The sequence below is a fragment of the Myxocyprinus asiaticus genome, chromosome 23 (genome assembly GCF_019703515.2).
Source record: "Myxocyprinus asiaticus isolate MX2 ecotype Aquarium Trade chromosome 23, UBuf_Myxa_2, whole genome shotgun sequence".
NCBI classification, from domain to species: domain Eukaryota; kingdom Metazoa; phylum Chordata; class Actinopteri; order Cypriniformes; family Catostomidae; genus Myxocyprinus; species Myxocyprinus asiaticus.
In genome coordinates, this window is record NC_059366.1 from 36,286,293 (window position 1) to 36,305,000 (window position 18,708).

Genomic DNA, 18,708 nt, shown 5'->3' on the forward strand with positions numbered 1-18,708 from the left:
TAGCATGATTTACTAACCACAGTCAAGAACTCAAGAGAGTGAAAGAGAGAGTGAATGTATTTGAGTAACACCGTGCAGTGTGCGAAATACGTTCACCAACAACACTACATAGAAGATACACACAGTAAAACTAATAACAAATAAATAATGAAGCCCTCAATAAGAAGAATGAATAATAATAATAATAATTTTCAACTATGAAACTAATGGATTTGAACTCTAAGTATTAAACTTTGGCGCATTCCTCATCAGGCAACATATGTGCTGCAAACATGAACGATACCTCAAATCAAGCAATGATAAAACGGACAAAGAAATGCTTCAATAAGGAGCCGAGCCACATCAAAGGATTAGAATATCACGGGGGTGGGCTTTTTTGACTTGGGCCAGTAAGTAATCAACCACAACACCCGAGAATTGTGGCGGCAACTTTTGCACGGGCAAAGCACCCCTTGCATGCTCTTCAGAAATGATTGCGAAGTGACCTCTTCAAACTATGAAATTTCCAGTAGTTCAGCTAAAGTCGATGAATCTGGGCCAGAGGGAACCATGTTGGTGGGCCTCACAGCTGCTTGTCAACTTTTTTTTCTTTTTAGAAGAGGGTAATTCACAAGTGTTGAGAAGATCTTGAGCACACTCTGTCCCACGGAAGGTTTTAATTCAATCATTCCTCTTTACAGGTAGTCAATATTCTGTTGTCCTTCACTCAAAGAGATCTCCATTCAGGACGATAGTCATGGTGGATAAAGATTACTTTGAAACCTTTGAAATTACTTTTTAATCTTATTTACTATAGACACACACACACACACACACAAAGCTGTCACACACCCTCCCTGTGTCTCAATCAGCTCTCTAGCTCCCTATGTCGTGAATCAGCATTTCGTGAACACGAATTCGGGCACTGGTAAGGGTACTGATCCACTTAACATTGGGACACTTATGACACAATCACCTGCGACACGTTAACGAGTTTGCCTATTGAAGCGCAGCTGTTATTAATCAGCACCATCACTGTATAAATGAAAATCTCAAATGTACAGTGTTATTATAACAGATAAATGGCATAAATGAATAAATAAAAATATATAGTAGTGTATTTTAAACCTTTTAACAACTCAAATACTTAAAAGACTGTTTCATTTTCATGGTAATTATGAATGAAAAACATTACAAACAACATCTCTTTAAAGAGAAAATAAGGCTTGGATTTCATAGTTTTACACTTGTGCTCATCATCTAATGACTTGAGAGACTTCAGAAGACATGATGATGTTTCCGGTAAGTCGGTAAGGGAACATAGTGAGCAACTATGCTCCCTGGTTTTTACGGTGCATTGTGGGATTTTTTAGGGAGCGAATGTTTCAGTGCACTGGAATTATTTTACGAATGAGACAGCCCTTAAAATGGCTGACTCACTGATCAGTGCCCTGACTACTGAACTAGGGAACTGATTAAGATGCACCCCCTGTCTAAGATAAAGTTGTTGCCATAGCAACAGTTCAAGCTACAGTTGTCTGAACTTCTTAGTGGAACACTGCATTGCCATGGCAACCAATTTGCCTTGGCAAACAACAACAAACAAATGTCCTCAGCTAATACACCTTGGTCAACATCAAACACACAGACATGTTTACTTAGCTAAGCGGGCACATAACACTGACTTCTATTGTTTTTATATAAATCTACCAGAAATTATAATTACTGTAGACTAATCCTAACCTCAAACCTACCCTACCTCTAAAAGAGATCTTTTTGCATCTTTAAAATGAAAAACAAAACAAAGCATTATTTACTTTTTAATGAATAGTTTATCCAAATGAGAATGTCCCCCAATGTCCCTTATGTGTGGTTTTATCAGAGTTAGTTCACTTTTGTGGACAATTTTTGTCACAAAACTGTAGCTAAGTATGTACACATACACACAGCAGTATAAATTAGTCCTTAAAACAGTGAGTCAAAAGAGAATGTGTTTCAAGAACTATCCAATGTGGCCAACTTTTCAATGTTTCAGATGTAGCGTGTTGGAGTGTGTGTGTGGGTGTGTGGGTGTGTACCCAGCAGGGATGTTTTAAACACAACATCTGCCCAATGTTGCCCATTTTGTCCATCCATAGTGAGCAGAGATTTGTAAGATGCCAAGGGTTCAAGAATATAATGGCTGCCATCACTCAGCCAATAGCAGATGAGCAGAAGCACAGAGCTTTGAAGTTGATTGGCTGAAAGACACAATAAGTGTAGACAAAAGACTTATGGGACAGCGTGTGGACACAAAGGCCTGTGCTAGACAGCAGCTGCCTAGTGTGTGTGTGGGCAGGTTTAAGTGGTTTACGAAGACTTTTTTTTAGGTTACAAACTGGTAATTACAAGGATATTATGCTATAAATGTGGTTTGAGGATATTTCTAGTGTCCCCATAATTTAAATCGCTTAAAAAAAAATCATACTAAACGATGTTTTATTGAAAATGTAAGGTGAGGGTTAGGTTTAGGGGTAGGGTTAGGGGATAGAATATATAGTTCGTAGAGTATAAAAATCATTATGTCTATGGAGAGTCCTCATAATGATAGCTGCACCAACATGTGTGTGTGTGTGTGTGTGTGTGTGTGTGTGTGTGTGTGTGTTTGTGAGCAGATGCTGGCAGAGTGAACTCTGCTGTGATTTTAAGTGACAAAAGAGATGGATGGGGTCTGTGTCATCTTCTGTTATCCTGCTAATAGAGTTTGTCTCAATCACACACTCTTAATTGCAAGTCACAGCTATACGCCTATGCGAGCAACACTCATACAAATATACACCTTTACTGTAACATTTATCCTCAGGTGGCTTAAGTACTCACATTAAAATCATCTTGAATCATTTGATAGAGAAACACAGGACACGGGACACAAAAGCCAGTTGAGACAGGCTCAGGCATGTCTGAGTCACGGCTGTGAACTTTGACCTCAGACACACAAAGAAAACAAATGACTTCAACAGATTTATGAACTGAGGCACAGCCCGTCTCCTCACCAAAATGTTCTCTCTCTCTTCCGAGCTACACAAAGTGAATGTAAAGGGATATTTAACCAAAAATCAAAATTCTGTCAGTACTAACTCACCCTCATGTCATTACAAACCCTTATTACTGTCTTTCTCCCACAAAGGAGATATTTTGCAAAATTTCCAACCTGCTCTTTTTATACAACTAAAGCATATAGTGATCAGGCTGCTAAGCTCCAAAAAGGACAAAAAAGCACCATAAATACACTATAAACATAGTCCATATTAGAGGGCGACCGACTGCACATTTTGCCGAATACCAATAACTAAGGTGGTGGAAAAGGCAGATAACTGATTAATTGGCTGATAGTTTTAATATTATATAAAAACATAATTTTCTGGTCTTTCCTTTTATGACGGGCACAGACATAGAATCTACAAGAGTCTAGAATTAATAAAAACCAAGATGAAATTTATTGTTCAGCCAAATTCCAAATAATAGCAAGAAAAAAAAAAAAATATGATTTGGTTTGTAACGTGGGACTTTTAACTATAAACAAGCCTAAAATACACCAGGTACTCGTATTTTAAAATGCTCTATCATTAAGCATTTACCAAATTATGCTTTTTATTACCTATATATTTCACCAGATGATGTTTAATGAGGAATAAGGTTTATTATTTTTCACAAGATATGAAGTATGTTCTGACGGGTGAGTAAATGATGAGAGAATAATCATTTTTGGGTAAACTAATCCTTTAACATATTTTAAGTCTCATTTTATTACCTCAGTATTATGTCATTGTTTCTTAAATGTGTTTGGTTGAATCTCGTGCAAACATGTCCAGGAGACATTTCTGTCATATGTCTTATGTATTATCTCTCTCTCTTTCTCTCTGTGGAGGTGTCTTTGCGTAAACAGGAGATTGCTTCTATATAGTAACAATTTTCTTTGCATGCCATCGATTCAATTTAAAACACTTGATTATCTAATCAAAATAAAAAAATATGCACTGAAACGAGGAAAAAATATGGATGAATATTGTCAATGATGAAATATTTAAATACAGCAAATACCCACATGATTGTTTTTATTTCACCTCTAGAGGCCGCTGTTATACTGTAGAACCAAGCCGTTCTAACTGTGGAATCGGCCACAGAAGAACACGGTGGAATAATAAAAAAATAAAAAAAGCAACTATCAGCACAGATAAATTGGAAGAACCAATATATTTGTCTATCTCAAGTCCATATGACTTGTGAACTATTCTACATCTTCTAATGCCATAAGATAGCTTTGTAGAAGAAACAGAGTGAAATGTAAAAGTTATTATTCAGTGAAAATCTTAAATCGCTCAAATCTCATTCGTGCATTTTCAAACTTAGTACATTAAGAATGTGTCATGCAAGATCTGACATCGCCATTGGTTCTCATGTTGTGTCATAATCATGACATGTCAAGTTTGAATTCGGGTTTGGAATGACATGAGGGTGAGAAAATTGTTCCAGAACTTTCATTTTTGGGTGAACTATCACTTTAACTATCAAACGTCCACTGTCTGTCAATTCCACTAAGTTTTATCTCTGCACGTCTATTGGTTTGACCCTCAGCAGCTGATGGGAAGGAATGTTGACAGGCGTAAAGCTCCAGCTCAAGGTCACTGGTAGACAAATAGGCAGTCTCGTGCCTGGTTACCTAGTGAACCACAAAGCTACTTTTAGTGTCTCCCTGCACCTGCAAAGCCTTTTTCAGCCCTTAAACCTTGACATTAGTGGCACAGAGCCAGAGATGACAGATTTATTTATTTATTTTTGAGAAGATAACTCTCTTACACTGTGAAAAAATGTGAACTCATTTTCATAACCGTTTGAGTTAATGAATAAATAAACAAATTACACATGAGCCAAAAGTCTTGCAGCTCAATGGTCTAGTCTCAATGCTCTCTCTGTAATTTAGAGCAGGATATACAGTGGGGTCCAAAAGTCAAACACCACTTGTGAACATGCTTTTACTTAATATTTTTTCTAATTCAATACAGTTTTATAAATTACAAATTATAGTATAAACAACTTGAGTGAGCCATGAGTCGAAAAATGAACATGAATTTCAAAATTTCGTAGTATTTGGCTTGTCTTTTTTTGCTTTAATGGCAGTGTGCACTTGAGCTGGCACAGACAACAAAAGTTTGTGCAAAACCTGATGATTAGTGTAATCCCAGCATGATTTGTGACAGTTCCAAAGAGTATCTTGTGTGCTTCAATGGAAGCAAGGAAATCTGACCTTTTGTACAAAGGAATTAACAAGGTCAATGTTAAACATTTTCTCAGTTGATTAGAGACCTTGCTATAGTGCAGCATCTTAAATATTGCTATCATTATTGCTCTTAATATTTCTTTGTTTTAGTATTTTCAAAATCCAAAAATGTATTTCCAGGTTTAAATTAGATTTTGAATCCCAGATGTTCAAAGTGGACTCACTGTAGGTCAGTCTGCTATATGTTGGCCTGATATGACGATAAAACACATATAGATGCACAGGAAGTAATCCACTTTAAGAATTGCCTAGGGACAATTGCACAAAATTGATAATATGAATCCATAACCAAACATATCTTTCTGACACAGCAGAAGAGGAACACAATGGACAGAGGCTGGACAGAGATATCAGGTGAGCAAAAAAGATAAATGAAAGAACTAGAGGTATGGAGTGAAATTTAGGTGATTAAATGCTAAAAATGATGAAAAATTCCCAGTGTGATCCTAAAGTGGAAAAACTAGAGAAAAGGTAGAATGATGAGAAAAAGGACATAGAGACAGGAAGACAACAAGTAGGCCGTCAACATGACATGAAACTACAGTCACCATCTGTATTATCAAAGCGCTGTCAATCAAACCAAGAACAGGATAAACTAAGCACTCCTCCCCACCCCATTCTCAACGCATGCTCCACCCTGATACTGCCCATCTGGACTGACGCTGGGTGCACGTACAACATTTAATTCTCCCTACTTTTCTTGGTGCCTCTTTTTTTCTCTCTCTCTGTTTGTCTTTATAAGGATTGAGATAAATCAGATTAATGTCAGATATATGTCCACATTCATCTCTGCACTGTCTCTGATGCATTTAAGAAAATACGTTGCAAGCAGTCCATGTTCCATGACCCAAACATGCTTGTAAACATACTACAGGATACTCAGTTAACCCTTCAGAAACAACTACTGTGAGCAGACAGAGAACTGAAACACAAATGTAAAGAGGTTTTATCATATAAAAAAAAAATGCAATGCAGGCTTTGCACAAAGGCTGTTTTTGAAGGATGGGGCAGTGCAAACTAACTTGCAACCATTCAACGAGGTTAGCCAATCATAATAAAAGTCATTAACATATTAAATTCTTAAAGGTACAGTAGTAAAGCCTGTTTAATTCTAAAGGTCAGAGAGAGGATCGGAAATGGTCATAAAAAACTACATTATGTCTGTTTTTGGTGCAAGAATCCTTGAATAACATAATAATATGTGAACTTCTAGAAAAAATTAAATGTTGAAAAATGTATGAACTCTTTATGTTTGTGTTCTAGCAGAATATATAATATTGTTGTATTATGCATTTAATTTAGTGTATTTCACCATGAACATGCTATGCTAAGGGTCTCTTTGCAGTCTCACCTGGCTTCAATGTGATCGAATAGATGCTGCCAGCGGTCATTGATGTCCTTGATCTTTTCGTTTATTTCTGTCTCTTTGGTCTTGTTGCTGGCAGTGATGAGCTGTTCTCCCAGCTGTTTCAGATGTGTTTTGTTCTCACTGAAGAGGTTGATCTCCTCCATGCAGTCCTGCAGTGTGTATGTTTAAGGGGATGGGTAAAGTAATAGTAATTCATATCTTTACAGTCTATATCTTTACAGGACACTCCACATGAATCTTTAGAGCAAAGTTCAATCTTACATGGCCATCAAACTCCAACCTTCAAGTTCAACTTCTGTCTCGATTTATTCCCTCTGAATTTAAATACTTTTGATTCATATGAGTCCCTACATAGTATGTGGAACACTTTTATGATACTTTTGGGTGCTTTTTAGGCTTTAAAGTGAGTCACTTTAAACTGCAATTGTATTGAAAGGACGAACAACATTTTTTCCTGTTGTGTTCCGCATAAGACAGAAAGTTGTCCGGGTTTATAATAACATGAGGGTGAGTAAATTATGACCGAAATTTTACTTTTGTTCTAACTTTTGTTTTTACATTTGTTTTCCTCGTGGGGACCATTGGCTGATCTGCATGAGGCTGCACAGGTTTTACTATTCCTGTGGGAATTAATTTGGTCCTCACAATGTCGGCACAACCATTCACAGACACACGAAAAGTTTACTCTCATGCTCTTGTAGTTTGTTTGCTTACAATAAACACTATGAAGCCAAAGAGGGAAGTTAACAAGCAAATGAAAGTGAATGAGGAATGTCTGTCTTTAGGTTTAGCAAAACACAGGCTGATTCAAATGCTGAAAGGGTGCAGCATGTCTGGGGTTGATGCTCATTTGGGCTGTGTGATGGATGAGATTCAGCTCACCTTCTTGAGTTTCTCCACCATCTCCTCAATGCTGAGCTCGGCGCTGTGCGCCACCTTGTTTTCCATCTGTGTCAGCCATTCACACAGCTCACGGTTCTTCTCATTGAAAATTATCCAGGCGTTCAGCCGGTCAGCAATCTCCTGTTTACGCAAAGACACCTCCACAGAGAGAAAGAGAGAGAGATAATACATAAGACATATGACAGAAATGTCTCCTGGACATGTTTGCACGAGATTCAACCAAACACATTTAAGAAACAATGACATAATACTGAGGTAATAAAATGAGACTTAAAATATGTTAAAGGATTAGTTTACCCAAAAATGATTATTCTCTCATCATTTACTCACCCTCATGTCATTTTACACTCATATGACTTTCTTTCTTCTGCAGAACACAAATGAAAATATTTTAATGGAGATATGTCCATACAATGCAAGTGAATGGTGACCAAATTTTCAAGCTCCAAAAACATCATAAAGGCAGCATAAAGGTAATCCATAAGACTCCAGTGGTTTAATCCTTGTCTTATGAAGCGATCCAATTGGTTTTGGGTGAGAACTCACTAAAATGTACCTCCCTTTTCACTATAAATCTTGACATCAACAGTCTCCTTGATGATAATGATTTCAAGCTCGATTATTCTTTCTAGCAGCATCTAGCAGTCTGCGCTTGCGTCATTTCTAGGAAGTGAAATCGAGCTTTAAATCATGATCGTGTCTACAGATTGCAATGGCAGTGAAAATGTAAAGTGAAAAATGAGACATCACATCTCCATTAAAATATCTTTGCTTGAGTTCTGTGAAAGGAAGAAAGTCATTTGAGTTTGAGACGACATGGGTGAGTAAATGATGAGAAACTTTACATTTTTAGGTGAACTATTCATTTAACTCACACATTAAAGTTATATAAAAATATAATCTTTACACTTACAGGTCCACAATTATAAATAAGGGACTGAATTTCATTTAAAATAAAGTTCTAAGACGATAATGGAAAAAATAATGGAAAAAACATAAATGTATAATCTCAAACTTTACAGGAAAGCAAGGCGCTCCTGTAAGCAAGGCAATACTGTTACTGAGAACTTGATTGTACTGATGTGAACCTACAACAAAGGTAGCTTTAAAGAACATTTGATTCTCTTCAATGTTATTACAAGTCTTTAAAACCCAAACTAACTCAACAGCTGCCACATGTGAACTTCACTGTTACCAGGCAACACCCCCACAAACCCCACCCCCCACAGACCCACACACACTCACACTCCGCATGTGACAGACACACACAGAGAGTGATTTCCAAAACAAAGAGCCAAAGACTCCTGCCTCTTTTCACTCCTCTGTGTCTTTTCTCTGTGTCCCTCACTCTCTCCACCATCTGTTCTCTCGTTCCAGTGTCAAAAAACCCCACCCACCCCAAAACTTACTCCAGACCTCCAAAACATGACCTTAGGAGACTCCAGCTGACTGACCCAGCACCACATTGATTAAAAACAGCAAAAGCAGCAAAAGCTAATGTATGAGCGATGTAGAGATTCAGAGAGAAAATCAATAAAGCATTAGAGTCACCACAGCAACATCTAGCATTAAATTACTTCAAGGGAGCAATGACTTCAACTAAATTAAGAGACCCTGATTAAAAAAAAAAAAACATCAAACAAACCCTCACATCTGCTTTCTGAGTGTTGATAGTGTATGAACACTCTGTCTTTAAAATACCTGAAATTCCTCTGAGCTTGTTGTCTGTGGGTGTTTCCTCAGCTATTAGTTTGGGACAAAATTGTCCCAAATTGCCATCCTCCAAGGTAAAAAGGATTTTTTTAAAAAATGTATTATTATTATTATTTTAAATGCAAAATGTTTTCTTTTGAGGGTAGGGTTTGTTAGAGTTAGTCTACAGTAATTATAATTAGCTTAATTTCAATACAACAGAATAGTCTATGGTAAGTCCACATTTAGGTAAACTTGTGTGTTAAACTCCTAAGGATCAACAACTTTCTACATCTTAAACTACACATACAGATATTTCTCTTTTACTTATTTTTCCTTAAATCACACACACACACACACACACACACACACACACACACACACACAAAGGTTTATCAGCTCAGTAAGCTATAAATAGCCATCAACGTTGCAAAAAGTATTCTTTTAGTGGTAGAGAAGTTAGTCTGTAGTGATAATAATTAACTTTATATAAACACAGTCTATGGAATATCTTCATTCATTCAGTGAGTGTGTCTTACTTTGAGGCAGAGTTCTTCCCACTGGCAGTGCAGATGGTCCACTTGCTCCTGCAGGAGGAGGACATCATCGGTGAGGATGTACTGGGACAGATCCGTCTTCATGGTGCTGAGCTCAGACAAACTGACTGCCCAGTCCTCCAAACAGTCCTGAACCTCCTGCATAACATAACACCACTGTCACACACACTCACTGAAAAACAATGCCACACATCCCAGCTCTGACTAACACAATCTCTCTCTCTCTATCTCGCTATCTCTCACTCTCTCACCAATCGGCCAAACAAGATTAAAGCCTGTTTGGACAAAGGGGAAGGACAGAGAAGAGGAGAGAGAGAGAGAGAGAGAGAGAGAGAGAGAGAGAGAGAGAGAGAGAGAGAGAGAGAGGTGGTGGTGGTGGTGGTGGGGGAAATCATAGCTGAATAAGCTTCTAGCATAGCAGAGAGGAATGGAAATCCAAATGTGTCAACAAAAAGTTGTTGTGTGTGTTGCAATGATTTGAGGGCACACTAACTACTACCTTTACCCTCAAATGCTTTTAATGGTCCATAATTATGTATAATGTACAGTCAGCTGGTCATTATCCCTTATACAGTATTAACCTAGTCAGGGTTTATTTTGCAATAATGATTCACTGACTGTATATTATTCTGCTGATTGCATGTCTACTTACAAAATAATAAATAAGTGGACATGAAATATTCATTCGAGTTTAAATAATATGAGAAGCAGAAACATCCAACCCATGCCAGTGGGGTGTTGGTGTGAGAGCTTGTTATTAAAATTATTATTTAAATGTTTGGACTTTTTGGACCATACTACTTGCTTTTATAACTCAACAATTACTTCAAGACTAATCTTATAGACTGAAGCAGAGCAAGAGACGGAACAAAGTAGTGTGTTCATCTGTGTGATTTGATATACCTTCACGAGAAGGCATTCCTCCTCCATCTCCTCATGTTGATCTGGTATCGACTGCTTCAGTCTGATTTGCAGCTCCTCCAGGCGCTGGGCCTGATCGGTTAGTCTGGTCTCACAAGTCTCCCACTTCTGCAAATAAAGGGATGCTTTCAGCATTTATAATGCTCTGATATGTTCTAGAAGCAATACATAATCTGTAAACCTCTTTATTTGGGGGTAGACTTGGGACTAGAGTTCTCATCAGTCAGGGAAAAGAAAAGAAAGCCAAAAATAATGCACAGAGGTTATGGACAAATGAAGGTAGATCTGTACACACAAATATACAGTGCCCCCAAAATGCTGTGGGACCCTTAAGCCACTCTTAAATATGTTCAAATGTCACTGTTTACAGTATATAAAAGAATATTAAACCAAGAGGCATATGCAAACACTGTATGGACAGGTTGACTGTACAGTGTTCAGATGTCCTATGTGATAGGTGAGTGTCTGTTACATAATTTGGTCTCAGATCTAAATGAGAAGTTAAGACAATGCTAGGGGCTATGATAACACACGCATCCATGCACAAACCAGAGTGGGGTTATCACAACATGTACAGATCTACAGTGTAATACAGTGCTGCAATTCTGTTTACTCTGGAATCAAGGCAAGAGAGAGCTGTTCCACCAAACTGTCAGATACTGTACTCTATACTGCTGAGAAACCTACAGTCAATCTGTGCCATCACAGCCACATGTGACAACAAGATGTCACAATTCACATCCATTACACATGCAAAAGCTTCTTTATAGTAACAAACTGCAATGCATTGATGAAAATAAAGTTCATGATGATATGTTACAATGAACTAGCATTCATTCATGAGTTTAACTGTCTGATATTAAGACAGTACTGTGAGAGAGATAGAAGGGCACAGGGAAACAGAGAGACAGACAGAACTGTAAATCCCTAGACATGCTTTTCTGTAAACCCTTAAGTACATGACAACTGCACGCACACATAAACACACACACACACACACACACACACACACACACACACACACACTAAACCCTCACTGTTTGTGTGTTGAAGCAGACATTTGTGAACACATAAAGATCATTTCTTATTATATACACTACAGACAGACAGACAGACAGACAGACAGATAGACAGATAGATAGATAGATAGAAAGAAAGAAAATAATGCAGTGACATGAGAGAATAATAAAATATTTTATAGACTGACTGACCTAAATATTTTTTTCTGGCCAGGAATACTGATCACACTGATATTAGTATGAACATGCTGATTTGTGTGTGTGTGTGTGTGTGTGTGTGTGTGTGTGTAAAGGTCTAATCTGGATTAATCCAGCTGTGTAACTCACAGCTGAACTGAAATCAGAGTGAATGTAGGTCAAACTCAGCTGGACTCATTCCTGCTCTAAACTGCCATAACACAATACTTCCTTATTGTAAACACACACACCCACAAACTTTTTGTTGTCCTGTATCATACTGGGGTGAGTTTCTGTGTTCTAATGGTAGAGTTAATTCTATATTCCTGATTGAGGTGAAACACTTTTATACATGTCCAAACAGGCACAGTTATCAGTGGTACGCTGTAGAGTGTAGCAGGGACACCTCCATCAGGGTGATACGCCATGTTTTTATCAGCATGTCCACCTGAATAACATCCTAAATTCCAAGGCTGAATTGCACTTTGCTGTAACAGTTTTGTTACTGTATATACAAGATAATGGGTTCGACTCCCAGGGAACACACGAACTGATAAAATATAGACCTTGAATGCACACTAAGTCGCTTTGAATAAAAGCGTTTGCCAAGTGCATTAAAGTAAACTGTTTGCAAAATGCATAAATATATTTAAACTTTACACTCGTAAATGCTGATACGTAGATAGGAATGAGATATCTAAAGACATTACTTTTTGTAGCATTCCCACACCTTTTGACTGAGGATTTGACTTTGAGGATTTGTAAAAATCATTTTATAAAGATTGCACTCAAAGACAGCAATTTCTAGCTGATGAAATTTTTTTTATACATTTTATACTATTTTCAGGTTTTCCAAAAGTATGATCACACAAACTCCCTCACATGGCTCAATGGATTTCCCAAATGACCTTTGACCTTCAACTTATGGATGAGTATAAATACAGTTCCCATTCACTTGTAAGTCTAGCTTGTTAAAGCAACAGCAAGTCTATAGAAACAAGCCATTAAACAATTAACAGACATCTGAATTAAACACAGGTGAGTTCGATGATAAAGGGGTCCCATTTCATGCCCTATCAAACCCTCTTACCTTGATAATGTCAGCTGTGAGAGCCTTCCTCTTTCCCATCATGCACTGGCATTGCTCCCAGTCCTCTTGCAGGGCTGCCAGGTCTGTCTGCAACTGTGTTTGCGTCTGCGTGTCACTCACGGAGAACAGCTGCCTGCCTACCTCCATCACGCACAAATATGCAGACACTAACCTTTGAAACAACAGTTCCGTACGCTTCACAGAGAGACGGAGAGGAGGGAGGGAGGGAGAGATTGAAGGGGACAGAGAAAAAATAGAGGAAAACAGAGAGAAAGAGAGAGAGAGAGAGAGAGAGAGAGAGAGAGAGAGTTAAAGAGAGAAAACGAGAAAACGACAAAGACAGTGAGATGATAGAGCAAAGGGAAAACAAAACATGTTTTTTTTTTCGCCAGCTGTACCTAAATATTACATCAATGGCAGGTGTTCGTGGGGTACTAATAACATCTGCTCACAAAGTTCAGCAGATTCAGTTATATCAAAATCATAATAATACAAATCAATTTATGTTACTGAAATCAAGTTACACATTAATTAATGGAAATATTTATAATATCAATAACAATGTGTAGTTGGGTAATTGACATGTTAAGGCAGCAGACAAGATGTGTTTCTGTCCATTAGTATGACATACCTCATCAAAATCTACTTTAAACACTTACATAAATACATGCTGTCTTTATAACCTCATATTAGCAATGTGGAAAATCAGTATATTTTTTTTTCTAAAACATATTTTCTCGTATACATTCATATATATTTTTACCTACAAAAAAAAAAAAAAAAAAGAAAGTTCATGTCCATGTGATTTGTTAACTTCCAATTCACCAAAAGTTCCATAAACTATTGCATTTTAAGAACAGGTTGTTCATAACAATTACTCTGAACTTAACTTAATGTAATTACATTTTAATATGAGCAGAAGAATACTGCTAAATTTTCTGCCCTTACAATTGTTCAGTACGACAACTGTGTTTTATGTAACAACATATATTCACAAAGACATTAAGACAATACACTGTAAAAATATTGTGTCAGTTAACCTAAAAATGTGGAAGCATCTTCAAGTGGTAACATCAACATTAACAAGCTTTATTCAAGTTAAAATATTATTCACAAAGTGACTATACTGTATACACTAGGTGTAAACAGCACCTGCCACACAGCGCACCTATTTGCACTCCAATAGTCGAATGGAAACACAGAAATTGAAGACAAACTGTGTCCTTAGAGTTGCTGCAGTGGCGTAGGGTGTAAAAACAATGTGGATGTGCTTTTTTTGTGTGGACGACCCAGGTTCATGTCCCACTTTTTCCTATCTGGTTTCCTGTCTCCACTCTTAATATTTCCTTTAATACTACTTATAATAATAAATAAAAACTAATATGAAAGTTGTTTTCCTTGCATTGATTTAGTCACAGTGAAGGTCGGGGAGTTAAGAGAAAGGTTTGAATCCGGGTAAAATTAACCATGGTTTTACTATAGTAATATTGTAGTAGTAACATTTTTTTTTAAATAGTTTTATTGCAATTAACCATGGTGTTACTACAGTAATATGGTGTTAATATAGTAACCATGTTTAATTGTATGGTTACTATAATTGTACTACAAAATACCAAGGTAATAGTATGGTTACTGTAGTAAAACCATGGTACATTTTTGTAAGGGAAGGTTAGGGTTAGGTTTAGGCATAGGGGTTGATGTAGGGTGTCTGTGGGACTCTAAATAAACACAATAAACTGTATGTTAGTATTTAATTAGGGGTGTAAATAGTAAATGCCACTATTTACACTTAGCAAATAGCCTCTTCCTATTATTTAATATGACTGAATTAACCTATTTTAGAATACCCCAACCAATTAATTTAAAGGTTAGGTCAGGTAGAATTAGCTCTCTAAGCTAACAATTGCACATTCACTTTTTAAAGGGTACATGATCTTATATTTGTGCAATGCTACCTTTAACAGTGCATAATGTTTGATGACAGTGATATTACAGTACAAGTGAACTGAATAAATTCTGTGATGCTAGTAGTGAAGAAATTACACACTGGTCTATTTGAAACAATTAAAAATCATCTTGTTACCTTCAGATCTTTCAGTGAAAGGCGAAGTTGCAGGACACTGCAGTGTGTGGGACCAGCGGGTGACAGAAGGGTGTGCGTGAGTGTGAGAAGTTTGCGGAGTTTCTGCAGTGTGTGTGTGTAAAGGTGCCAGTGATGTATGAGCCCTTCCACTAGAGCGCGCCGTTGAGCTGCTTTCTGCACTGCCTGCTGCCAGTGCTCTCTCAGCTGCACCAATTTTAACAGGAAGTCACTTCTGAGGGAACACCAGGGCAGTTAACAAAACTACAATTCCAAAGGTAAAACTACAACTTCCAAGTAACAATTTAATAATTATAAGAGTAGGTATTTATTTATTTTTTAAAATCAAATATGTTTTACAAAATAATAAAATACAATTTTATGTCACAAGCAGAGTTAAAGAGCATGTCAGAAAACATTACCTGTCATCCACCTCTCCCTTCTGCATTATGAGCAGAGATTCACTGATCACAGAACGAAGGATCTGATGGCCTAAAGACAACTCTGCCTGAAAAAACTAGGAAAGAGTGAAAGAGAGAAAAAGAGTGAAAACTAAGGGTTAAATCTGGGATCCATTTATGCACTGCTTTTTGTGTGTGTGTTTGTGTCCATTACCTGGTGTGTGCACTGTTGTTCTCTTAGTCCAGTGTAAGTTGATGAGATTTCTACAGCCAAACCATCCTCCATGCGCTGTAGGAAAGCCAGCCAGCTCTCACATCTCTGCTCAAAGCTCTGCTGCTGGAGAGAGGCCCGCAGCAACTCACTATACACACACACACACACACACACACACACACATCATAAATACACAGTATTTTGTGTATTTGTGTGTCCGTATCATACCATTAGCCTATATAAAATACACCACATAAGATCTAAGAAAGCATAACACATAAGAGGGTTGTGCCAATCACCTGCATCTCTCCTGAGCAGGTGCAGAGGCCTGTGCCCACATCCTGTTGAGGTTCTGCAGCCTCTGTGTCATGGGGTCACTGAGGGTCAGTGTGTAACTGATTGTGTTTAGCAGATCCAGATCAGGAGAGAGGGAACTGACCTCCATCAGACCAGACTGCAAATAAAGAAACCCTTAAAGTCAGTTTGAAAACAAAATTGACCCCTTTTACTTTTTAATGCACATTCCTTGTCTTATTGTGCACAATGAATCGGTGCACATTATAAAAAAGAAAAAAAAAATCAACCAATCAACTGGCTCAACTGTGTTATGAAACACCCACTTTTCACAATCCAATCAATTTCTAATGGATAAACATTATGGAAGTGGGATGGGACAGGACAGGACCAGTCCAGATCGGATAGGGTTGGGTAGGGTAGGGTAATGTAGAGTAGGGAAGGGAAGGGAAGGGAAGGGTAGGGTAGGATAGGATAGGACAGGACTGGATCAGATCGGATATCATAGGATAGGATAGGATAGGATAGGATAGCATAGGTTAGGATGAGATTTCTACAGCCAAACCATCCTTCATGAGCTGTAGGAAAGCCAGCCAGCTCTTACATCTCTGCTCAAAGCTCTGCTGCTGGAGAGAGGCCGCCAGCAACTCACTATACACACACACACACACATCATAAATACACAGTATTTTGTGTATTTGTGTGTCTGTATCATACTATTAGCATATATAAAATACACCACATAAGATCTAAGAAAGCATAACACATAAGAGGGTTGTGCCAATCACCTGCAACTGGCTCAGTTGTGGTATGAAAAGCCCACTTTTCACAGTCCAATCAATTTCTAATGGATAAACATTATGGAAGTGGGATGAGATGGGACAGGACCAGGGTAGGATAGGATAGGATAGGATAGGATAGGAAAGGATAGGATTGGATCAGATCAGATATCATAGGATAGGATAGGATAGGATAGGAAAGGATAGGATTGGATCAGATCAGATATCATAGGATAGGATAGCATAGGATAGCATAGGATAGGATAGGATAGCATAGGATAGGATAGCATAGGATAGAATAGGATCGGATAGAATAGGATCAGATATCATAGGATAGGATAGCATGGGATAGGATAGGATAGGATCGGATAACATAGGGTAGGATAGGATCGGATAGGATAGGACAGGGAAATTAAAGAATGAATTTAGCAAAGTTTATGATGTTAGTGCATTTTGTGCATATATTTGTGTATCACCTCAGATGTGTCTGTGTGCTTGCTGTCCATTCTTTGCTTGCTTTCCCACAGCTGTAATTGTGTTTCAAGGGTCTGAAATAACTTTTCAAACTCCTTATACTGCTCGAGATCCTCCTAAACACACATCATTTAAATACACAAATATTATTAAACACTTTTACACACAGGTCAATATGAGTCTCACCTGCATGTGTTGAATTCTTCCTCTCAATGTCTGGTCTAACTGCAGGAAACTGCGTGTTAACAAACGGCACTCTGATCTAATGAAAACAGCATTTTCATCCTCCATCTGTTCGATCAGATCTTTAGATGCTGCAAGCATTTCATCCAGTACAGTCTGTTGATTATCAGAGCTTTTCTGTAAAACCTAAAGAGAGCGACAACAAAAAGAGGAAGTGTCTCGAATAGAATATTAGTGTACTACTTACTGCATAGTACAGTATATACTGTACACTGCCTACTCTATTTAAAAAATTGTATGTGAAACAGTACACAATATACAACGATAAATGTTTCAAACAGTAGCATGCTACATTTTTGTGATTACAATAAATACAGTATTTGAAGTACACAGTATATGTGTATAAGTGTGTGTGAGTTGTACACACTGTCTTTAGCTCCTCAATGCTGTGTGTGAGTTGTTTGTGGTCCGCTGGTGTTTTGGTGTGTGTGACGAGCTGGTTTCTGTGATGCTGAAGCTGCTCTGAGCAGGTGTGTCTCAAATCAGAGAATCTCTGCCACACCTGCAGAACACTGTGTGACCTCTGCAAGCCCTGTGTGACATTTTCCTTCACTTCTATCCACCTAGAGGACACACAGGTGTTTGAGCTCAAAACCACACATGCATTTACATGCATTCATATTGCTGGTTGGCATGTGTGCACTACCTTGCTTTCTCTTTTTCTAGGTGTTTAGATAATATCTGGGCAGAGTCTGTGCTAATGCCACCAGTAAGGACTGACAATGTTTCGCTAAGATCCTCCCATTGCCTGTCAATCTTGTCTGCCTCGGCTTTAAAGACCTGCAAACACAAAATAAGCCCTCAATGATGATTTGTAATTTTGTGATTTTACATCATAACAAGCACCTCTTTCAAGTCACATAACTAAAGGTAAAAAAGAATACACTACAATTGCCTAACAATGTATTTACTAATAGAATCAAATGTAAAATCTGTCAAACATGAAGATTAAGGATGAAAGAAAGATTGTGACCAATCAGAAACTGAGCGATTGATTGACAGCACCTGTAGCTTATCAATGTTGGTCTGGAGGGCAGAGAGGGACCACAGAGGGGAGTGGAAGTACTCTAGTGATTGGCGGATCTTCATTGTGTTCAGAATTGCCTGACTCCTCCCACTTTCAAACTTAGACCACACATTACACAGCTGCTGCAGAGTATTCCCAAGGGCTGAATTCTAGAAAATAAAAATCTATTGTT

At 37.9% G+C, this 18,708-nt stretch overlaps 1 protein-coding gene across 1 annotated transcript in view; it reads right to left on the reverse strand.

Moving 5' to 3' along the window:
• The window catches only part of LOC127413803 (nesprin-2-like), a 152,352-nt gene that overhangs the window by 24,099 nt on the left and 109,545 nt on the right, over positions 1-18,708 (reverse strand). The window contains 14 exon segments of the mRNA XM_051651217.1: positions 6,648-6,814; positions 7,548-7,706; positions 9,800-9,955; positions 10,721-10,846; positions 13,025-13,219; positions 15,108-15,339; positions 15,527-15,621; positions 15,720-15,867; positions 16,019-16,173; positions 17,269-17,382; positions 17,453-17,635; positions 17,877-18,072; positions 18,156-18,289; positions 18,515-18,685. Coding sequence (XP_051507177.1) covers positions 6,648-6,814; positions 7,548-7,706; positions 9,800-9,955; positions 10,721-10,846; positions 13,025-13,219; positions 15,108-15,339; positions 15,527-15,621; positions 15,720-15,867; positions 16,019-16,173; positions 17,269-17,382; positions 17,453-17,635; positions 17,877-18,072; positions 18,156-18,289; positions 18,515-18,685 — 2,231 coding nt within the window.